We start from the raw sequence: 21,258 nt of genomic DNA on the forward strand, positions 1-21,258 counted from the left end.
ATTCTGTATCCTACCTCAACCAACACTTCAGCAGCCCTGGAGATGATCCCACGCTCGGCATACGCTGGATATTTGGTAACCAAAATTATAGCCATTGACGGAGACTCAGGACAAAATGCCTGGTTGTTCTTCTACCTGGTGCAAACCTCAGATCCAGGTTTGTTCAGGATAGAGCTCCATACGGGGGAGATTAGGACTACTCGCAAACTGGGGGAGGACACCACACCTACTTTCAACCTGACGGTGGAGGTCAGAGACAATGGAGAGCCACCCATGTCCTCATCAGTATCCATCACTGTTGCCGTGGTGGACAGAGTTTCCAAAATCATCCCCGATAGAAGAAGACACTTTAAAAGTCCGAGCAGTTACTCAGAGATGACTCTTTATCTCATTATCGCTTTGTGCGCCATCTCCTTCGTTTTCCTTTTCACAATCATTGGGCTTACTATTATCAAGTGCTACAGATACAGTCTGTATGGGAGCTCCTGCTGTGCAGGGTCCTGTGGGGTCAGAGAGCGGAGCCCTGCTGAACTGTACAAGCAGGCCAACAACAACATTGATGCTAGGCTGCCCCCAGGTTTAAAAGTACAACCCCATTTCATTGAAGTGAGGGGCAATGGGTCTCTCACTAAGACCTACTGCTATAAGGCATGTCTGACTGCAGGATCAGGAAGTGACACTTTCATGTTTTACAATACCTGTGGCCCAACAGGAACTACTGGTCCCTCTGCAGTGATGACTGAGAGGCATCTGACAGGACAAAGTGGGCAGAGTGCACAAAACCTGATCATACTTAGAAGTGACTCCATGACTCCTAATGAGGTGAGGCTACACTGGCAGACGGTTTGCACAGTGCTCTGAGCAAATCTGTACTCAAGGAGAGGTTCCAAACGGGAAACTCAGATGGAGCATATTCCCTCTGGGGCTCACTGACACCCAGCTATGAAACTTGGTTGTAATAAAACTAATCTGTGCAATGCATTTTGTTTCTAGGTAAATACTGAGACCTTTAGGGTCCAGTTGGTAAGTTCAGTATGTGCATCTGTTTGAGGTTCACCTCATTTTTGCAGCATATGCTGTGCCAAGTATTGCGTCCTTCCCTTTTCTCTTACAGATCTAAAATTGCCTGCTGCCCCAGAGTGCTAGGGAATGACACGTGGTCTTAAAGTTTTGATGCTAAAACTGATATTGCAGGAACAAAATGGTGAAAGTCAGTGATTAGCCTGGAAATCAAAAGGTTACATTATGGCAGTTATAAATGTTTGCTGCTTCGCTCATTTCCTACCTAAACAAAGCTGTTGAATTTAGATCACTGCAATAATATGCTTTTCTTACTAATATGGGCATGTTTTATTTGTCTGAAAACTGCAGACCCTCCTTTGATAATGTTTGTTCTACCCAGTGCTGCATTTTGTGCTTTCTGGCCAGTGACAACCCAGTGACATCTTTGTAGAGACTTACAGCAAGTTACCATCATTAAGTTACAGAGTGACAACTTCCAACCTGCTGGCTTGCTGTTGAAAATTGTTTAATACCTATGGTTTGACCAGCCATGTATTAACCTTTGCAATATTTTCCCACAGTGAAGAATTAACGGTTGCTTTATTCTGGCGTGCAGGCAGCCTGCAGTTGGTGTGTGGTTTGCATGATCTGTGCAGTTCCCTTTCTGCACATATTGGGTCTGATCTCAGAAGCACTCACAGGAGAGACTAATTCTGGTTCACAAAAGGCAAATATTGCAATTACTGTGTGTTGTTTGTACCCTACAATTGTGGCACTTCATATATTAATGTGTGCTGTGCCTGCAGAGCTGGGAAAGGTAGGGAAATAACTGGTGGGATAGAAAGGAGCCTGACTTGTGTATTCTTGCCATGGAAATAGAACTCATTTGTTTATTTCTTTATACTTATCCACATATGAAGTGTTTAGCATCTTTTGCAACTGTTTAGTTATGCAAAGATGCCCAAATCTGAAGGTCTAGCAAGTCTTACATAAAAATGCTTTTAGAGAGTAATGATCATCCATTCAACATTATTGCATTTAAAATTAATGCAGTGTTTTTCTGTAAATCACAGTGACAGGCCATGGAGGAAGTATTTTTTCTTTTTGCACAGTTTTTAACCTTAATTTTTTTGAGTGTAATAAAATTCCTGGAATGTGTTTGATGTAGGAGGGAATGTGAGACATGCTCTATAAGCCTGTATGCTGAAGAATCAAAAAGCAAAATATACACTCTGCATCTGAGTTTCAGAGGGGAAGGGGAACAGGAAAGAGAAACAATAACTAAAAATGGCTTCACTTTTGATGCAAGACCAAGGAAATTAGTTTAACAAACAGATTGCCTAATCTGCACTGGTAATCAAAACCTGCTAATTCATTGCATTCAATGGAGTGATTCCCAAAATGTGATAGCAATGGCAGCAAAGCCAGGCCAAACTTGGAGTACAAAAGTAGAGAGATATATGGAGCAAACTAATGAATGCTGCCTGTGTGAAGTTATGATCCAAAGGAGGAATCAATTATTCAAGTAGTTCTGTGTGATTTAAACAGAGGTGAAGTTTTTACAAGTCCTGCTCATCACAAGTTCTTTTCTTAGGTCTCTGCTTCTTGATCTGTCCTGGGGTAGGACATTCTGTGAAGATGCATCAATACCATGTGTACATGAGAAAACGGGCAAATGTAATGGCATTCACTAATTACTAATGCCTAGCTAATTACATACTAAAAATTGTGTCTTTGCCCTGTTTCAAGCTCAGCATTTGCACTGAAGATGCCATCAATTGCTTAGCAACACTGAATTCTACTTTTTTAAGGATAATGGTTTTTGTATTATTAGACCTTCAGAGAACTGTGTTTCTCTCTTTAGTTAAAGTGAACTTTGAATCAGCCTTTAAAAGCCGGTGCTTTCACCTGTGAAGCATAAAACCAGGCGTCACTGTCCTTATGTTGATTTAGAAAGTTAATCTCTCTACTTTTGGATAATGTGAACAGGTCTTTTTTCTTAGCCGCAGGTTTTGGAAATAGATTTTCTCTTGGTTGTTCAGTGACGAGGATGGGACCAGGTGAATGGGTTTTCCATGTGTGCATATAGTGCACAGGGTTTCAGAAAGGCTAATATTTTGGAAAGATTGTTTCTACAGTGAGAAGCAAAATATTCCAAAGTTATTTGGGATTCATCTCAGTAACAGTCTGGGCAATAAGGTCTTAGTTCTTTTTATATTTACTGGTAAGGTCAAAGATGCTAATAATTACAGTAAGCTGTGGCTGACTTTATTGGGTCATTAGAAGGATGCAGTGGAAGGGAAAATCAAATGCAATAAGTTTAGATAGGGAATTTTTTGTACCTGAGGAAGCTCTGACTCCTGTGTGACTATTCCTTTTGTACAGCTGGTGTTGTGATGGTGGAATGGAAGCTTGTTTCTGCAAGACAAGCTCTGCTTCTGTGTTCACCCTGCTTACCTGTTCGGTCCTTTAGAGGTTTATAAGTATGACTCAAACCAAGAGTGTTTTGTAAAAGAAGAAATGTATTATTGCAGCTGCACAGAAAGCCTTGGACACAGTTATTGCTGGCAGGAGACTGGTGATAAGGATCAGTGATGCAGGGTTAATGGGTATTGCTCTCTCATCAGATAACTACTGCAGGGGGACCAGGCAGGCAGTGTAGGCAAAATACAGGGATGGAAAAATACTGTGGCTTCATTTCTGGCATGGTGTGAAGTTATGGGCAGCCTGGATTCCTGCCCTTCCAAAGGGGAGTGCACACAGCTGTGAAGGGGGGGGGGTGAAGCTGTGATTTTATTACTGGGCCCTGCTGCAGCCCTGATCTGCCATTTTCAGGAAAGGTTTCAGTGCTTTAGTCTGGAACCCGTTTCCTCATATTCCTGTGAAGATGCTGAATGATGTCTGGGTAGCGTCTGGTCCTTGCTTTGTCTTTTCATCTTTCTGTCTTGTTCTTACATCCTGTGCAGTTAAGCTCGTTCTTTATGTCTTGCATCTCATGACAACTTTTCCCCTTCGGTGCAGGAAATGACAATCAAACCAACATGTTTTAACAGGAGTTTTCTGCCCCAGAAGGCAGCCTGGCACATTCCTAATGATGAGTGGGCAGTCTGGATACTTGACAGAGCTAGATATAAACTTTTTATATTATACATTTAGTTGTACCTTTTTTTGTGTGGTGACACATGTGGCTGACAAAATATGATATTTCGTGTGATGTTCAGAAATAAACTTTCATGTTGCTCTGTGGACATTTTTAAAGAAAGTGAAAAAGAGCTGCACATCAGTGCTGGTAAGACCCAGGGATTCATTGGAGTTTTGCAGGTGTTTGCTCTGGTTTTAGCTCTTTCTCTGCATTTTTTACTTCAAAACCAGCTTGCTAAACACATGGAAAAAAAACCCCAAGCAGCATTTGAGTTGAACACATCTTGATACTGCTTTAAATGCAAGTATATTTTGAAGTGTCTAAACCTACTACACCCACAGCATTGTTTGTAGCAGTCCTTCCAAGAGACTTCTCTCAGAGGATTTAAAGGTATTAATGGTGGAATATCTTAAAATCTCAGTTCAAGGACTTAAGCCTTTAAGAAATTCTCCAGCCACAGTGACATTGAAAAGGTTAACTATAAATGTTTGTTCTTTTGCTTAGTGGCAGTGTCTGAACCTGCTCTGCTAAGCAGGGACAGTGCTCTGTGCTTCGGGGCAGTCAGACGCTTGGTTTGATGTTTGCTGCTGTGCCAGCAGAAATTTGCAGCCCTGATTAAGCAGAGGTGTTTTCCTTCCCTTGGAACTCGTTAAATATACTTTACAGAAGCATCTGGCCTGTTTCCTTCACCTCAGTTTTCTCAGAGTTAGGAATGAAACACTGTACACTGCCAGGAAGAAAATCTTCGGGCTTCTTTTCCAGTTTCCTTTCTGATTTCTTGTGTGATAAACACGTGCTCAAATAGTTTGTTCTCCCTATCAAATTCATTTTAAACATTTATAAAAGGAAGGCGGGAATAGAAGCCTCTGTTTCCTCACATCTGTCAGCATTGTCTCACTGGAAAATAAGCAGAGCCTTATGTGGTCAAGAGTTCTGAAAGGCTTTTATTGTTGCTTCAAAGCGGATATATTCAATAAATATACTTCTTGTCATTCTGTTGTGCATTTGTGTAGAAATGGATGTGGAGTGGGATGTTTTTAACAATCTCAGCATCTGGTAACTGTTTGTAAATGTTCGATTCACATTTTTCTACCTCAGACAGGCTTTGTTCTAACAAGCACTGAAGCGAAATGTGGCATTTGCATTGATTTACATGAATCCCGTATCAGAACAACATTTAAAAAATTTAGGAATTGCCCCCCTCCCAGGGACAAATTCTTACTGTGTTGAAGCATCAGCTAAAAAAAGAACTGAGCATAATGTTGGTAACAATATATTTTCAACTAAATTTTTTCTCCACAAAGCAATGATATGATTCTTCAATTAACCCATTTGAAAACAACTGTGTGACGTTTTGCATGAGGTTTTCTGCTTTTAAGGTGGCTCCATTTTATATTATGCACTCACTTTGCTTGTCAGACTTCCCAGTAGGGTTGGTTGTTTATGACTAGTGGCATTAATGCTTGTGGTTATGTGGTTGGCAGAATGTAACCCTGGTGCCTGGAAGAACAAGGAGGAGCAAACTGGTGGCATGAGATGTTCACCTTGTGTGGTGACAACCACGTCTATAGGCACCTGGATAGATTTTTGACTGATCTCACACTGTGGTCATGTGTGCTATCACTGAATCAGAAAAAGGAGGTGATGGGAGAAACAGGGAATGGTTGGTTCTTTCTGTGCTGGATCATGTGATTTTTCTCACCTTCACTGATGAGTGGTATTGACAGAACTACTGGACTTGCTACATGGCCTTCAAAAATCTCTGGGGGAAATGGCAAGCTAGAATTACCTTTAAGTAGAAGAATGTGCTGAATTGTGATAAGCAGAGTCTTGTAATGAGTTAGGAGGTGGGGCAGTAAAGGGAACAATATTATCTTTATCAGCATTGTGTGACATAGTAGAAGTGTGGGGATGTACAAGTGGGAAGCATCTGGACACCTTCAGAGTTCCTTTTGTGCTTCCTCTCCGTGCTCACACTTCCTTGTCCACTGTACCTTGTCCTGGTGGTGTTGGTTTATGGCACAGCTACATATCTCACAGCCAAGTCTGTGATGGGGCTTTGCAGAGGAGCCCACTGAGAGCTGCTGTGCAGCCCCCTGGGGCTGCCTGAGGACTCAGCTCTGCTTTGAGATGAGCCATATTATGCCATGGCACAGTGCCCACGTGCTGTGGGACACATGGTCATGTGGCAGGTTTCAGGGAGTGGTCTGGGAAAGGTGGACTGTTCATAGCCAGAGGTGTAAAGCAGTCCAGCATTCAGACTGTGAATTCCTGGTGGATCTGTAAGAATCAATACATCTGAGCTTGGGAAAGATATTACTGAGCAGGTTTGCTGCTTCTGCTGTGCTGGACTTCTATTACTGGTCATGCTTCTTGGCTTTAATAGCCCGGTCTCATTTAGAGATGTATTGAAACAACTTTTCTCTTATGACCAGAAGATCCAAAAGCATTACAGCCTGTAGCAGAACGAAAGGAGAAGCCAGTTATGCTGACAAAACAGAAATATCACTGATTTTGACAGCTGAGGGACACTGAGCTGTGGTAACAGAAGTGTGGGACAAATGTTTCTCTTGCTGAGCTCTGAAACTACCCAGTCAAGCAGTGAGCCCGTGGTAAAACTGGGTGAAAACAGGTCTGCACAAAGGCAGACTGGTGCCCAACTGCTTCATGCTCCTGTTCTTCATGCAATGACTTCAAAAAGAAGTCACAGACATTGTTTTCACAGTTAAAAACCAGCCCCAACAGTCAACTGTGGCAATAGATCTCTCTGTCTCCAGGGTATATTTTTCCCATCCTGCCCCCTCTTTCCTTCTTCTGCTCCCCTGGGAGCAGCACTACAGCCCTCCCTAAGGTCATAGCAAAGAGAGAGCTGTTTGGGAGCAGCTACAAGATGCCACAGCTTCTGGATAGTAGTCCTTGAAAATACCACAGTCTCCTAATTGCTGTTTCTCTTATATGAGGAGTCTTGGTCCATACATGTGAAATGAATAAATGATGAATTTCTCACTGATGAGCTTCTCCTGCCATCATGACCCATTTATGAACCGGTGTCTGAAAGTTCCCTTTGCAAACAGAACAGAGATTTTTGTCTTCAAGCCAAGAGCTGGAAAGCTCTCAACTGAAAACCAAAAATCTATATCCTGTGAGTGGCCATTTTCCTCTTTTCTCATTTCTACCCAACCCATGTCAGACTTTTCCAGTGATTTGATGTAATCTCACTTCCTCTGTGTTTTGCCTGGGACTGTGGTTTTATTCCTCCTCCTCACACTGCCTACAAGCCTGTATGAATTAGAACCTGCACCTCTCAAATTGCAAAATGGAACAAAGGGGCTTTCCTTCAGTCCAGCAGTTCCCTTGCTATAAAAAATCCCCAGAAGAAGAAAAGCCAATTCTTCTGGTGTCAGCACCCTTCATACTCAAGGAAGGCAAGCTCAGGAGAGGATCTGATCAGTGTGGGTTGTTCTCTATCCTCTTTCATTGACTGTTACTACATGGTTGACTTTAGAGTCGCTTTGACATCCCTGGGACTGGTGCCAAAATAGAATTAATCAGAAAATACTAGAACTATGCATAATGGGCTTCTTGTCAAACCACTTTCTGCTAAACTCAGCAGAACCTGAGCATGACAGAGAACAGGGGGCTAAATGGGAAGGAAATTGCTAGCACAGATGTTTAATGTGTGGTTGCAAATAGCAGACTCCTCCCTTTTGTGTAACTCAGACCATAAGGAATATTAGTATGTGCATCATCCAAGAGCATCTCACTCTTGAGTGATGTTGGACCTGGGAAGGTTGGTGATAGAGTGATACTGTAAGTTGTAATTGCTCCATTTTTGTTTGAATAAAACCTATTGATCCAGGGAAGAGCATACCCCAAACCTCAAGAGGAAAGACAGAGTTGGCTTTAAATAATTCAGAACATTCAACACTTTCTTTTTCTCTTTCAAGTAATGGGGCCAAATTCATTTCTGATCTGCCTCCAATAATTTGAAGAGAATTAAACCATTACTGTCATATATTATTTGTGTGCTTGGCACTGTGTAAGACACATCAGGAGTGAATGTAGTCCATTATGTTTCTGGACATAAGTTCTGTCTTTGAATTCCAGTGCCTGAACTTAAGCACTGAGTGCAATATCACCTACAGAATAATGTTTTGAGCATCCTGAGAAATAACCTTGCTATGTCCTTAGGGCTGAATTTTAAGGGACCTGAGTTTGCATTCATTGGCTGTAGTTGAAAATTATAGTGATGGTCCCCTGACAACGTGAACAAGATTTTCTGGAGCAATTTTTGATCCACAGAGGATTTCTTCATTATCTCCCTGTTTAGCAGGTCACTCTGCAGCACATCAGCATGTGCTGAGGTTTGTTGGTCAAAGGGTATTGCTGGCTGTTTTCCCCTTCTACCTCTTATGCCCTCTCATGAATATGGAGGATCTAGTAGGTTTTGGTATTATGGAAGAACATGTCTGCCTGTAATAAAAGACTTGCTGCAGTCTGCAGATCTGATACCATCCAGTGCAGTCCTCTGCAGTGCTCTAAATTCTAGCAGACACCTCACAGCAGCCACTGCCCCACATGTCCCCTTCACAAGGGGCTGCATTTACCCACCCTCAAGCAGAAGCTGTTCAGTGCAGGAGTTGGAGTGTCCTCGGTTTATCAGGTAAACAAACAATGTGCTTTCTGGATTTATGATGATGGTTTTTTATCCTATGCCCCAAATGTTGATGAATGCATGAAATAACTGCCCACCAGTTTTCAGCATTAAATGTTCCACAGAGATCATCTGTAGCCCAAGGCCTTGGCATTCAAACAAGCTCATTACAGAGATGCTCCCTGTGTGCCCATTCGAAAGGTTCTTCAGATTTATAGAAAGATTTGGCAATTCATAAAAACTGAGTAGATCCACATAGAGTTTCCTGACAAAATTAGCCAGATGCATATGCTTTTTAGCATGTTTAACTGACACTAACAGAGTTATCCTGGGCTTTTGTTTCTGCAGCCAAAACACCCCAACCCGGACTGGCGCTATTCTGCATCTCTGAGGGCAGGAATGCAAAGGTACGTGTGGAGGTTCTCCAGGGGAGGGGAGTTCTGTCTTTGTCCTCTGTGAAAAGGACAAACTCTGGTTCCTCTGATGCCCCAGACTGATGTTATCCGTGCTGAGATGGAAAGCACACGAGTTCTGCTGCTGTCACTTCCAATCTCCAAGTGCTCCAGCGTCAGCCTGACTTGCTGTTGTTGCAGTACTGTCGATCTGTGCTTTTTTTATTGTTACTTTACCTCCTGCCTTTGTATACATCGATTGTCAAGGCATAATTGCTCCTATTATTGAATCATTTAATTGTGATTATATACTTTTTGTTTATTTTAAAGCTGCCTGTAATCATCAGTGCTGATGTTTCAATAGGCAGTCTGCAGCACCGCTGCGTTTTCCATTTTCTTTTTACTCATTACCATAAAAGAAGCTGCTCCTGCAGCAGGTTTGTTAACCACATGGTGCAATCAAGAAGATTAATGCAGTTGAAAGGACTTCTTGAAGATATGAGATGGATTTTCAGAGAAGTAAGTGAGGCTTTTGTCCAAATCTCTTTAGACATCTTTGAAAATCCACTGCCTAATATTGCAAGCAGTCTCTGCTATAATTTGCTACTCAGTACCCCTGGAAAAAGAGAATTATTTTTTTGGTTTTGTAGATCCTAAATCAAACAGTATTTTTGCTCTCTCTGAGCAGATTAGAAAACTGGTTTTATATTCAGGTGTAAGTTGATGTGATTAATAAGACAATTGTACAGGTTTAGGTGCAAACATAAGGCTGCAGTAGTTTCTAGTGGCATTAGAAAGTGTAGGATGGTTTGCTTTTCCAAAAATTGTTGGTGCAATGGGACTGTAGGCATCACCTTTATCCATTATCCATGGGGCTGAAGAATCTTCATAGGGCTGACATTTTAAATTCAGTCATACTGTGCTTCATGTGGGTAAGGGCACAGAGTGACTCCCAGCTGACTTGGAGCTGCTTTGTAAAAAGGAATCTAAACCTCAGGGACCAGAAGGAAAAGAAGGCAGAGCAGGCTTGACTCTGTGGCCTGTTGGGAAACTGCTTTCTTTCTTTTATGTTCCTTCTGTGACTTTCAATTTTTTTTTGTAATCCCTGACCACTTACTGCAAAGTGAATGAACAGTGTGGGGGGCAGGATCCTGAGGCAGGAATTCTGCCCATCTGAGCACCTCATCTGCTGGTCCTGAGTCAGACACGCTCTTGTGTATTCCCAGCATGATCCTCTGCATCCACATTCCTTTCTATACAGGGTTCAAGGTCTTGGCTGAAGTTACTTGAAAAATCAATGAAAAGTCAGAGCTTATTTAAAGCAATTCATCCCACAAAGCAGGGCAGCTAATGGAGGCTTTCTGGGAAATCATGTGTGTTCCTCTGTTCTCCTACATCAGCAGCCCCCACCCTTATCTGAAATCTCAGGTTCTGAGCCTCTGTGCCTTGCCCAGCTGATAAAATGCTGATTTTTCATAAGATTTGTAGGAATTTAGTATCTGTAGGACCCTTGAGATCTGCCACATTTGGTTGACACTGCCCATGAAGTTCAGCTGGGAGTGTGGAAGGGAGCTGAAAAGCAGATGAGCAGAGGCAGGGACACAGTCACTGAATCCTGTCTCTCCAAGGAACTGCATATAAATACATGCCTAGTTTTGCATTATAAGTAGCAGATTTTTTCTTTTCCTTCCATGTAAGGTGAAAATTGGTGCATTCATGCACTCACGATGTGACACTGCAAAATTTGCTGTGATAGTTTCTGCGTTTGAGAAAATGTATTTTTCTTCCTGAAAGTAACCCAGGAAGGTGGGATCTGTTAAAACAGCATAAAGACAGGAGCTCAGAACTAACTCCACCAACTTTTTATCGTTTGCTTTAATGCTAACAGATCATAACAGCAAAGGTGTGTAACTTCTTTATTAGAGACTCCCAGTCAATGAGAGCGAAGTGTCTTGCAGGTGTTTTTGTTTTATAGGTTATGCCACAACTGGGTTTTAGTAAATAATCAGAGATATTTTTTGCAAGTCAAAGCAGCTGGTTCTCCTGTGCTCCAGCAGAATTTGCTAAATCTGTAGTGGCAGTTGCACAGTGACAAACAGTTTTATGAACTTTGAAGAGCAGTGAGAAAGGGAAATGCTTTAAAGGCCAGGGCAGGGGGGAACTGTGTAATGTAACTGTGATTTGTGCTTATCCAGTGCTGTCCATATGGAGGAGGCAGCAGTCCTGCGTGGAGGACCAGGAGGGCCTGATCAGCAGTGGCCAACAGTCTCCAGTGCTACAGCAGGTAAGGGTGTGAAAATCCAGAATACCTGTGAGGAGCTAATATTAACTGCAGTTGACCTCCTGATGCTCCCATCTTAGTTTTCCCTCTATTTCGTGCCTGGGAGTGAAGTTTTCCTAAATTAATCTGTGGGATCTAAACAGAGTGGAACAATAACGCATAAAATACATCTTTTGCTTTACTCAGTCTCAGATGAGCACTGGAGATAAGAACCCTTGATCCCAGCTTTGACCCTGCCTTTGGAGGTTATTGGTTTGTGTAGTGGAATAATGGAATGATGGCTCAGTTCTGATGTGTGTTTTCAGGTGTGTGTATTGTAGAGCTGATTTGTCCTCGCTTTCAAAAGAACAGTAAAACTGGGGTAGGAGCTTATCAGCCCTCCTTTTGTTATTTTTATGAACCCAGTAAGTCTCTTTGAATGTCTCTTCTCATTTTCATTTTCTGTGGAAAAAATCAGACCTAATTTTTTTGCTAGCTATTTTCATTCCCTAATACATGGTGATGGAAACTAAACTGTTATTTATTTGTCAAAATGACTGACAAACCCCGTGTTTTAGAATGTAGCTTCATTGACTCAGTCACTGGTTGATGACTTCACAGAGGTCAATAAGAATTGGTAAAAGTCTTCATTGAGTTTAGAGGAAAAAAAACATGTATGTTTTGCAGGGAAGGCAATAAAACATTCTCATTTTTTATGTTGTAGCAGGAATAATATAGAGACATAGTGGAGTAGCCTGTCACTGATGTGATAAGTGGTTTCAGTCATGTCCAAATTGAACTGTAAACTTGGTGGATGCCCTGCACAGGTTGGTGAGCCCTGTATGGCAGCTCTGTGAACTTTGTCAGTCCAAACTTCAAATGAGGAGCAATGCTCATATCACAGAGGCAGCTCAAATACTGACAAGTGGAATCTCTAGCAGAAAAGATGTGAGAGATGCTTTATTTAATCCTTTTTTTTTTCTTTTTTTGTGCAAACTTTTCTTTCATCTTCAGTGGGAATTTTACCTGGATAAAAGGCTGAGGAGCAACATCAGGATTTGCAATCACAGTTAAAACATCAGCCAATTAATGGTGCCCAGCAAAACCTGCAGGGGTGTTGCAGAAGGGTTGTTTGCAGAAACAGATTTGAAAATCAATTTAATATATAATGGGTCCCTAGGCTATAATTACCTGGGGTTTGTGAGCCCTTCCTTCTGGTGCAGACTTTGGAGCAAGACACAGCCTGTGCATGTTATGAAGGGTGTGTGACTGTTGAGCTTGCATCTGAAAATGTCACCACAAGCACACTCTAACCTTTGCAAGGGGTTCCCTCAGGCTTTCGGCTGCACTAACCATCCTTGACTGAGCACTTTAGGGTATTACCTTAAACCAAGTTCAGTCTGGATGCAAATACTCTCCCAGATGTTTCCTTGCTGGTACTACAATTTCCAAGCCTCTGAATGTAGATGCAAAGGGTAGGATGGTCCTGTCTTCTCAGGAGGCCCGTTGGCATTTGGGTCCCAGAGCCCTGTTCCACTGTCTGGACTCCTCCCTGCTATTGTTTTTTTGGGCTTTATCGTTTTAGGTTCACTTTGTGAACCTGAAGATCTCTTCGTTTGAGGACCAGCAGTAACCCTTGGCTCCTACTGCTCCTTCCTTCCATGAGGGTGCAGTGAGGCACTTGAGCAATGAAGACTCGTTTGTTTTTTGTCCACTCCCAAGGGAATAGCGACCCTGACATAACATTAATTAGGCCTTTGTTTGTTTGTTTGTTTTTGGTTTGGTTTTCTAGTGGGTTTCAGGTAACATTCTTCTCCACTCTGTGTAAGCAAAAGCTGCAGATATCCCTGATCCTTAATAACAAACAGGTGTTTCATAGGGAAATCTCAGAATTAATGATTGTGCTACCATTCCTAGCCTCAATACATCACATTTTTAAGAAATTACTACCACTGTTTTAAATTCCTGTCTGAGGTTTCCCACAAATATGTCTTTCAATGCTTCTTTCTTTTTTTTTTTTTTTTTTTTTTTTTTTTTTGCTTAGATTCAAGACCTGTAATATTTTTTAACATACTCAGTGAGGCTTTTCAGAAAAGATTTAACTCATTAGTGGTCAGTCACAGTCGATTGAGCCAACAAGTGGACATACATTTGCATATGAATGGAGCACCCCTGGTCCAGAACAACTCCTAGATAAGCTGTTTATCTCTGTTATCATCAGCATACTGAGGCAGCTGCAAATCCCTAATTCTGATTACTAGAAACCACTTCGAAGTCTGCTCTGTGCACACCCCCTTCATTCGGTTGGTTTAGTCGATAAATCCAAATCGGTTTGTCACTAAACTGTTCATTTTCCTTTAACAATCCAGAAAAGCCACGGATAAGATGCTTGTGAGAGTTAAAGAGCATTCAAAGATGATGTCATAGGACCACTTTGAGAAGGATGAACAAGTCAAGGGTTAAATCAGTAAATCCTTAGTTCCTGTTTCATAGCTGAACTCAAACATCCCATGTTTTTCAGCAAATATGTGTTGCCCAAGCAAAGCCTGGTCCTCATTTGACTGTCAGCACTCCTGTTGATTTTACTGCATAGTTCACCCATGCAAGGGACAGTGAATTTTCATCTGGCTTTTTTTTAATTGTCTTTGCATTTTCTTATGCACCAATCCAATAGTTTGTAGGTTTGCAGCCAGGAAACTTCCAGGTGAGGTGTGACAAGAAGGCTCAAACTCCCTCAGACATTGAGTTTAGCTCTCTGGAGCATCTTTTTTGTCCCCCACAGGTTGTATAGTGAGTCCAAGGAATGCAGACAGATTTCTGATTTTTGCTCTATGTCCTTCAGCAGTTTTGGCAATTCTATCAGGCTTTTTATATGTGACCACTATTCTGAGTGAACTTTGTTTTTTGTTTGCCTAACTCAGAATAAATGGAGCTTAATGTGCAGAAATGGTGGGAGCTCTTAACAGAAACTAAGATGAAAAGAAACTGCTCTAGAGATAAAACAGTGATGATTTCTGAATAAATCAGAACTATGCATAATTCAGAACTTAGAGTAGTGAGCTTTAGCATATCTTTTCCTCTGGTTCCAACCTGCAAAACAAAAGTGGTAATGCAAGTGCTTCACAAAATAGTCTAAAGATGCTTTCATAGCACATGTAAGACTCGGGAGAATAACAAGGTTTTGTGATGAAAAACAGCCACGAGAAATTTCAAATCCTGTATTCAATGTAGGCTTTATGGGTGTGCAGTAAATAAGGCACAGGGCCACACAGCATTGTGGAAAATAAAATACTTCCATTCAGACAGCTCTGTAAACAAAAGAGGAAAGGATCTCATGGTAAAATCTGCATCTGAAATTTGTGTGTAGGTGAAGCTGTGGGTGAAATACTTGCATCTCTGAAGTCCATGGCAAATGGCCCACTGACTTCAAGGAAATTAGGGTTTCAGTGTCTAGCCTTACAAATATGCACAAGGGTTTGAATTAAAGTTGCCTACACTAATTTGTACTTCTGATTTTGCAGTGGTAACATTTTTTCTAAGTATATCTGTAATTTTTGCTTCCTGTTCTCAGGTAATTATCTGGGAAAGAGAGGTGATAGCCTTGGTTTTTTTTAAGCACTCTTATGAGAAAAGCAATTAATTATGTTGTGTGAGAATCTACTGACCTCAACATGGACAGTTCTCAGTGCTTGGCATTCATGGTGAACTGGCCAAGTAAACAGCAATAGGAAAATAGGTTGCTTTTCCTTAAGGGAAATAAGTAGGAGAGACAGGTTAGCTGTAGGTTTCATAGCTGCTTGAAAAGACATGGGAATATTATAATGATGGGACCTGAGGGAACAGCTGGAGCTGTGTTAGGGCAGGTTTAGGTTGGATCTCAGGGAAAGGTTCTTCCCCCAGAGGGTGGTTGGGCACTGCCCAGGCTCCCCAGGGTTTGGTCATGGCCCCAAGGCTGCCAGAGCTCCAGGAGGGTTTGGACAACGCTCTGAGGGACAGGGTGGGATTGTTGGGATGTCCTGTGCAGGGCCAGGGGTTGGACTGGATGATCCTTTTAAGTCCCTTCCAACTCAAGATACTCCATGATTCTATGAACCAAGAAACCTAGAGACCAACTCTAGATCTAAAGAGGACTCTGTGTGCTATATATGTAAATATATATATATATACACACACACATGTATATATATATATGCTTATATATCGAGAGAATCTTTATATATATCTTTAGAGCTCCCTGCATCGCATCATCCTGAGGCTGAATCTTTTCAACATTTATCCTCTGAAGTTTGTGTTTCTCACAGCTTTCCTGGTTTTATTCAGTTCTTCCTGCCATTCTTTACCTCCTGCCTAACTGTGACCTTTTCACACATGCCTAGCTAGGGATATTCCATGCCTCTGGATTGCCAGATTGCCATGGATTTATACTGGGAACTACGTTTGCTCTGAAGGAGATTTGTGTGCTTTCAGAGGGTGGTTCCTGCTGCAATCAGCTGGAATGCAGATGAGGACCATTGGTGGGGCGTGAGGTGTAGAATAAGTGATGAAAACTGAAAATTGAATGTAAGGCAACTATAATTACGGCAAACAACCAAGGTTATCTGAAAGGTAAAGTCAGTCTTTCTAGTGAGTTTTCTGCTTCTGGTTTGGGGTAGGTGTTGTGAACAAAATGACTGTGGGAAAGCTTTGAAGAAAGGAAAGGACTTCTTGTGAGAATTTTAATAAAAACGTCCAAGATTGCCTTGACAGGGGAAGAAATTATTATAATTATCTCCTGTAAGTTGTGACATACACAATTCTGTTTCACACATTGATTTGGATGTCGAGCAAATAAATCCTACTCAAATGAGAATATTGTATCTCAAATAGATACTTTGTTCTAATGAAACAGTGTGAGAAGGGCCCAGATAAAAAATACAGTGTTAGTGTAGCAGGTGAGATCTGAGGAGAGAAATCTAAGAGTGTGAGAGGGGACACCAGTGAAAACCTTGTAACAGGAAGGTGAGCACAGAGGATCTGGGAGAGGGAAACAATTGGAAAACGTATTGGAAGGTCTACAGGAGGCAGATAGCATTGGGAATGGCACAGTATGGATTTTTAAGTGACTGCTGAGCCCAGGTCATTGGAAAGGAGATTGGCTGAGGTTACCCACTGAGGCTGGGTAATGGACTGTGATGAGTGGGACAGAAAGCTGCACTGCAGTTGGTTGTTCTCTTCATGGAACAATCATTTGATCTGTCTCCATCTCGGGCTCCGTGTAACACCAGCACTGAAGGAATGAACAACATTTGTTTGGTTGGGGTTGACTCTCACTGTTGCAGCAGATGCTGTTCTTGAAACCAGGCAGGCACTGCACTGCAGGGGAAGCTCACAGGGTCCCACAGAACTGTCATAAGGCTCTTGGGCTCTGAATTAGTCTTCTAAAGATTCAGTTGAAAGAGAAAGAGCCTAAGAAATTAAGTTAGAAAGTGATGAGGCCTGAGTTGTAATGTATTTCATATGCTGTAGCTTTACACTGTGGCTGTAAGTGGAGGACAATTTCTTCCTAAATGTCAGTGAGTTTCTATTCACCTTTTTCAAGTGACCTTCCTGATCTACTGAAAAAGGGTCTGATTAAGACTCATCAGGCAGTCACTGCAAAGAATGTGCAGAGGCTGAAAGAGCTGTTTCTTGGAGGCTGTTAAAGGTTAATTTACAAAGAACAGCAGAGGACACTGCTCTGGCTTAGCTTTAGCAGTTCATTGATTAAAGCTATAAAAGATGATAACTAATTAGCAACCCAGAATCTAAAACTGGGCTCCTGGTTTGTTGCAGAATGCTGCAGCTGTTTAAAATGGAAGGGGCTAGAAAATGCATCTGTGTATATCTATAGTCCCTCTCTATTTTTTAATGAATAACTAATTTTCTATGGAATGTCGTAATTCCAACTTTCAAAACCAGAAATACCTACAAATCAAAATACCAGCCCTAAAATTCATACCATAAGTGGCCTAAGAAACACTGTGTAATATTTTTAAAGGACAGAACGGGGAAAATACAGAACAGCCAAATTATTTGTCTTTCTCATGAAAATTAGTCTTCAAGGCAGTGACTAATAAATTCCCAAAATTAAGGTCCTTATCAGTTCCTAAGCCTCCATAGGAAAGTATCATAGGGATTTGGTTCACAGCCTCTTGTATCATGGAAAAAAATCAGCCCCATGAAGCACGCTAAAGTAATTATTTGAAGCTGCAGTGTCTGCCAGCTCAATGGAGTCTGGGGAAGGAAATCATGCCAGTTTTCTCTTGTAGATGCAGAGCAACAACACTGTAATGAAATAGAAATATTCTGCAAGGGCCACATAAGGATAAATCCCTTCCTTTTATCTCATGTTTTGATCTTGGTCATTGAATTCTCAAGTTTCTTCCTCCTGGTTGCTGAGACCTTCAACATGATGTGCAGTCCTCAGTTCTGCCCCTCCTCCCAGAACACTTTATACCCAGGATATTCCCTGCATACTTTCTGCTTTTTTGGCCTTTCCACTTCTCCTTCCTCCATTTTCACCCCTTTCCTGTTACCTGTCTAGTTTGCCAAGCAGGCACCTCTCTCTTCCCTATTTTTCTTCATAACTTTTGTATTCCTTTCATCCAATGACTCTGGTCTCTTCCTACTCATCTGTCCACTGTGTCTCCCCTGTGTTGTTATTCCAGGAATGCTGGCATGTAGATCACCAGCTTGGCCCCACATCACCTTTCCAATATTTCATACTGAACTAAGAATTTTCAGGGATAAATGCTTCTCATTTCTGACAGCCTGATGGAAGCTCAGGAGGACTGAGAATTTCAAATGCTGCTCGGGCTGAAGAACAGCATTTTGAAATCAAAACGATTTTTCAAAGGAACATGTCAAATACCCCACATATTTTTATGACAGATGCAGCTTGACATGCTGATCATTATTTTTAAAAGCTGATGACTCTTCTGACCAGAACTCGTCTGCTTCACCACATCCAAACTACAGTTGAACCAGCAGTTTGGGCTTCCAATTTTTGGAGTCATGACTAGGTAAATTAATAGCTTAGTTTAGATTTCTGTTCAGCTGAGTGAGCAAAGAAAGGAGGGGGTGATAGATCATATTGTACAGCAACTGCAGTCATGACTTGCCTAGAGTTAAATTTACTTTCTCTTAATTTGTTTTTTTTTGTCTTTGCTGCAAGCACCCCATGACTGACCTGAAATAGTGTTTGTGATCTTTGTCAAGGGGTCCATTATTTTTCAGCAGAGTGTACCAAGTAAATGAGCTGACATGGATGAGAGATTTAATAGTGTGTGATATCTTAGTCCTTGAAGACTCAGTGTAAGGAAAAAAAGGAAGGACTCATCAGAACTTGGGAAAAGCTAATGCTGGAAAGTTCTAAGTTGTGTGGTCTGTTTGTCTTGAAGAATTTGAATAAGACTTTGTGTTCATTCTGACTGTCAAAGAGAATGGTTTTGGAAGAGTTTGTCTTCATATATATTATGGCAAATTCTTGATTTCACCTACTGCAAATATTTGTGAGAAGAATTAACCTTTCTCATCAGGCCCAGGCAATGCAGAATGCATTTGTTTATCTCACAGTTCAGTCCAGCCCCTGTGTATGTGCATCCTTCCTTTTGGATTTGGGTCACATTTGTCTGTGACTGGAGCCAGTTGTTGAATTCTCCCATCTGGAGATGACCATGTCCAACTTCTGAGCTCCACATGGGGTGATTGTTCCAATGCAGATTTCTTGAAGGTTCATGTAAGACTGATAACTCCAGCTGAATATTAATAACACAGGGGACCTGCAAAATTTCTAAAACCAGGAATAAAATAAGAGTAATGGGGGCAAAAGGCTAGAGGGTTTCCGTGACTGAATAAGATGAAAAAAGTCTTCTGAAACCATGGACAAAAGCTGCTGCAGCTCAAGACTTTGTCATTTTAAGGAGTGATAAAGAGATTTTACAAAAGCAGTTTATCTGGCTCTAATTTCTATATTTAGGCACTAGGAGAAATTTTAACTGCAATAACCCCTTGTCTGCTTGAATCATCCTGTCCTATAATAATCTCTTTGGCTTCCTCAAAATGGAGGATAAAGTTGCACCTAAAAAATAAAAATGTTTCTCTTAAATGAACAAAAGAAAAAAGAGAGAGGGAATACAACATTTGCCAGATGATGTGATTAGTTCTTAGACATCTGGTAGGAAATTATTTCGTAAATAAACTGAAGTCCAATTTTCAATTCTAAGCAACTGTCCATAGCTCTGGGCATGTAGTTCTTTGAGATCTTGGTAACAATCCCAGTGAGTTTGCCGTGTCTGCCTACTGGTAATATTTTGTAGCTACACAGAAGACATGGATTTTGATTCACATCTTTATTATTTTCTCAGCAGTTCCAGTAAATAAATAGAAAAATCACCCCCTTGCAGCTGTACAACCTTGGGTTGTGATCTTGTCAGAACTTATAAACTAAACAAGTGTTTATCTGGTCAGTACTTCAGGGAATTGATGGTAATCAAATTGTTTCCACTTGAGGTTACAGCTGCATTATTTCTCCCTGTTGTGCCTTGCTTTTGTGCGCATGGTTTGGGGGTTGTTTTTTTCCTCTTTCTCTGCTGCTGTGGGCTTAATTTTATTCTATTTAGATTTTTTTTTTCTAAGGAAGAAAACAAACTCAAGTAAATGTTAAAGCAACGTATGATATTTATGATCCCAGAGGAATTTCAACCCTGTTATGTCCTGCAATACACAATTCACTATCTGATAGAGAATATGTGGGTAAAATGAGGATGTTTCTAAGTAATTTTAAGAAATTTTGATCTGGAATGTATTTATATTGCAAGCAGTGGAAGGAGAGAAGAGGCTGAGGGAGTCCAGACCACTCTGTGATACTGAACCTTCCCTTAATGGATGTCTGCCTGTGTGCAGCACTTTGCTGTACACAGGGGTCATAAATGTATTTTTCATGTGTTTATTTTTGTAACCAGGCATTGCTTCAGTGTCTGCTGTTAATGCTGTAGTGTGGCAGTGCCTCTCAGGTCAGATGGTGCTACACAAAGCCCATACAAATAGCAAAAGACAAGCCTGGCCTTGAGGAACTGGCCACTGACCTGAGCAGGGCAGACAAAGTCTGGGAACACGAGGGAAAGGACATGATCATTTTCCTGGTTTAAAACGAGGAAAAACAAAGTGCAGAAAAATTAAAATTGTTCTTATCACTCTGTGGGGGTGTTGATCAGCATCCACCTGGCCCAAAATGCTCTCACTGCAGCAGGAGGGAGCAAAGAATAAGTGTTGTGAGGCTGTGTCAGGGCTCTCCTTCCCTGCTCCTCTCCAGCCTGCTGAGCCACAGAGAGTCCATTAGGTCAGGGCACCCTGAGCACTGTGCAATTATTGTTTCAACCCTCCTGTTTCACTGCAGTGCTTTATAGGCCCTTTGCTGTGAAGTCTGACCTTTAGCAGCTCCCAAGTCCTGCTTTTAAAGGGGCTGGCACAGGCTGCTTCACGTTCCTCTGGGCCACTGGAGAGAAGTTTTTTACAAGGGTCTGGAGTGACAGGACAAGGAGGGATGGCTTCAAAGTGACAGAGAGTGGGTTTAGATGAGATATTAGAAAGAAATTTTTCTCAGTGAAGGTGGTGAGGCCCTGGCACAGGTTGCCCAGAGAAGCTGTGGCTGCCCCATCCCTGGAAGTGTCCAAGGCCAGGTTGGATGGGGCTTGGAGCAACCTGGGCTGGTGGAAGGTGTCCCTGCCCATGGCAGGACATGGAATTAGATGATCTTTAAGGTCCCTTCCAATCCAAGCCATTCTATGAT

The 21,258-nt window shown here is 41.6% G+C and overlaps 1 protein-coding gene across 2 annotated transcripts in view; it reads left to right on the forward strand.

Moving 5' to 3' along the window:
• The window catches only part of PCDHAC1 (protocadherin alpha subfamily C, 1), an 80,722-nt gene that overhangs the window by 31,886 nt on the left and 27,578 nt on the right, over nt 1–21,258 (forward strand). For both annotated transcript variants that reach the window (XM_017838576.1, XM_017838577.1), the window contains exons 2-3: nt 9,147–9,205; nt 11,386–11,474. In XM_017838576.1, coding sequence (XP_017694065.1) covers nt 9,147–9,205; nt 11,386–11,474 — 148 coding nt within the window. The remainder of the gene's footprint in view (nt 1–9,146; nt 9,206–11,385; nt 11,475–21,258) is intronic.

This window comes from Lepidothrix coronata, unplaced genomic scaffold (assembly GCF_001604755.1).
Source record: "Lepidothrix coronata isolate B3197 unplaced genomic scaffold, Lepidothrix_coronata-1.0 Scaffold348, whole genome shotgun sequence".
In the NCBI taxonomy this organism is placed as follows: domain Eukaryota; kingdom Metazoa; phylum Chordata; class Aves; order Passeriformes; family Pipridae; genus Lepidothrix; species Lepidothrix coronata.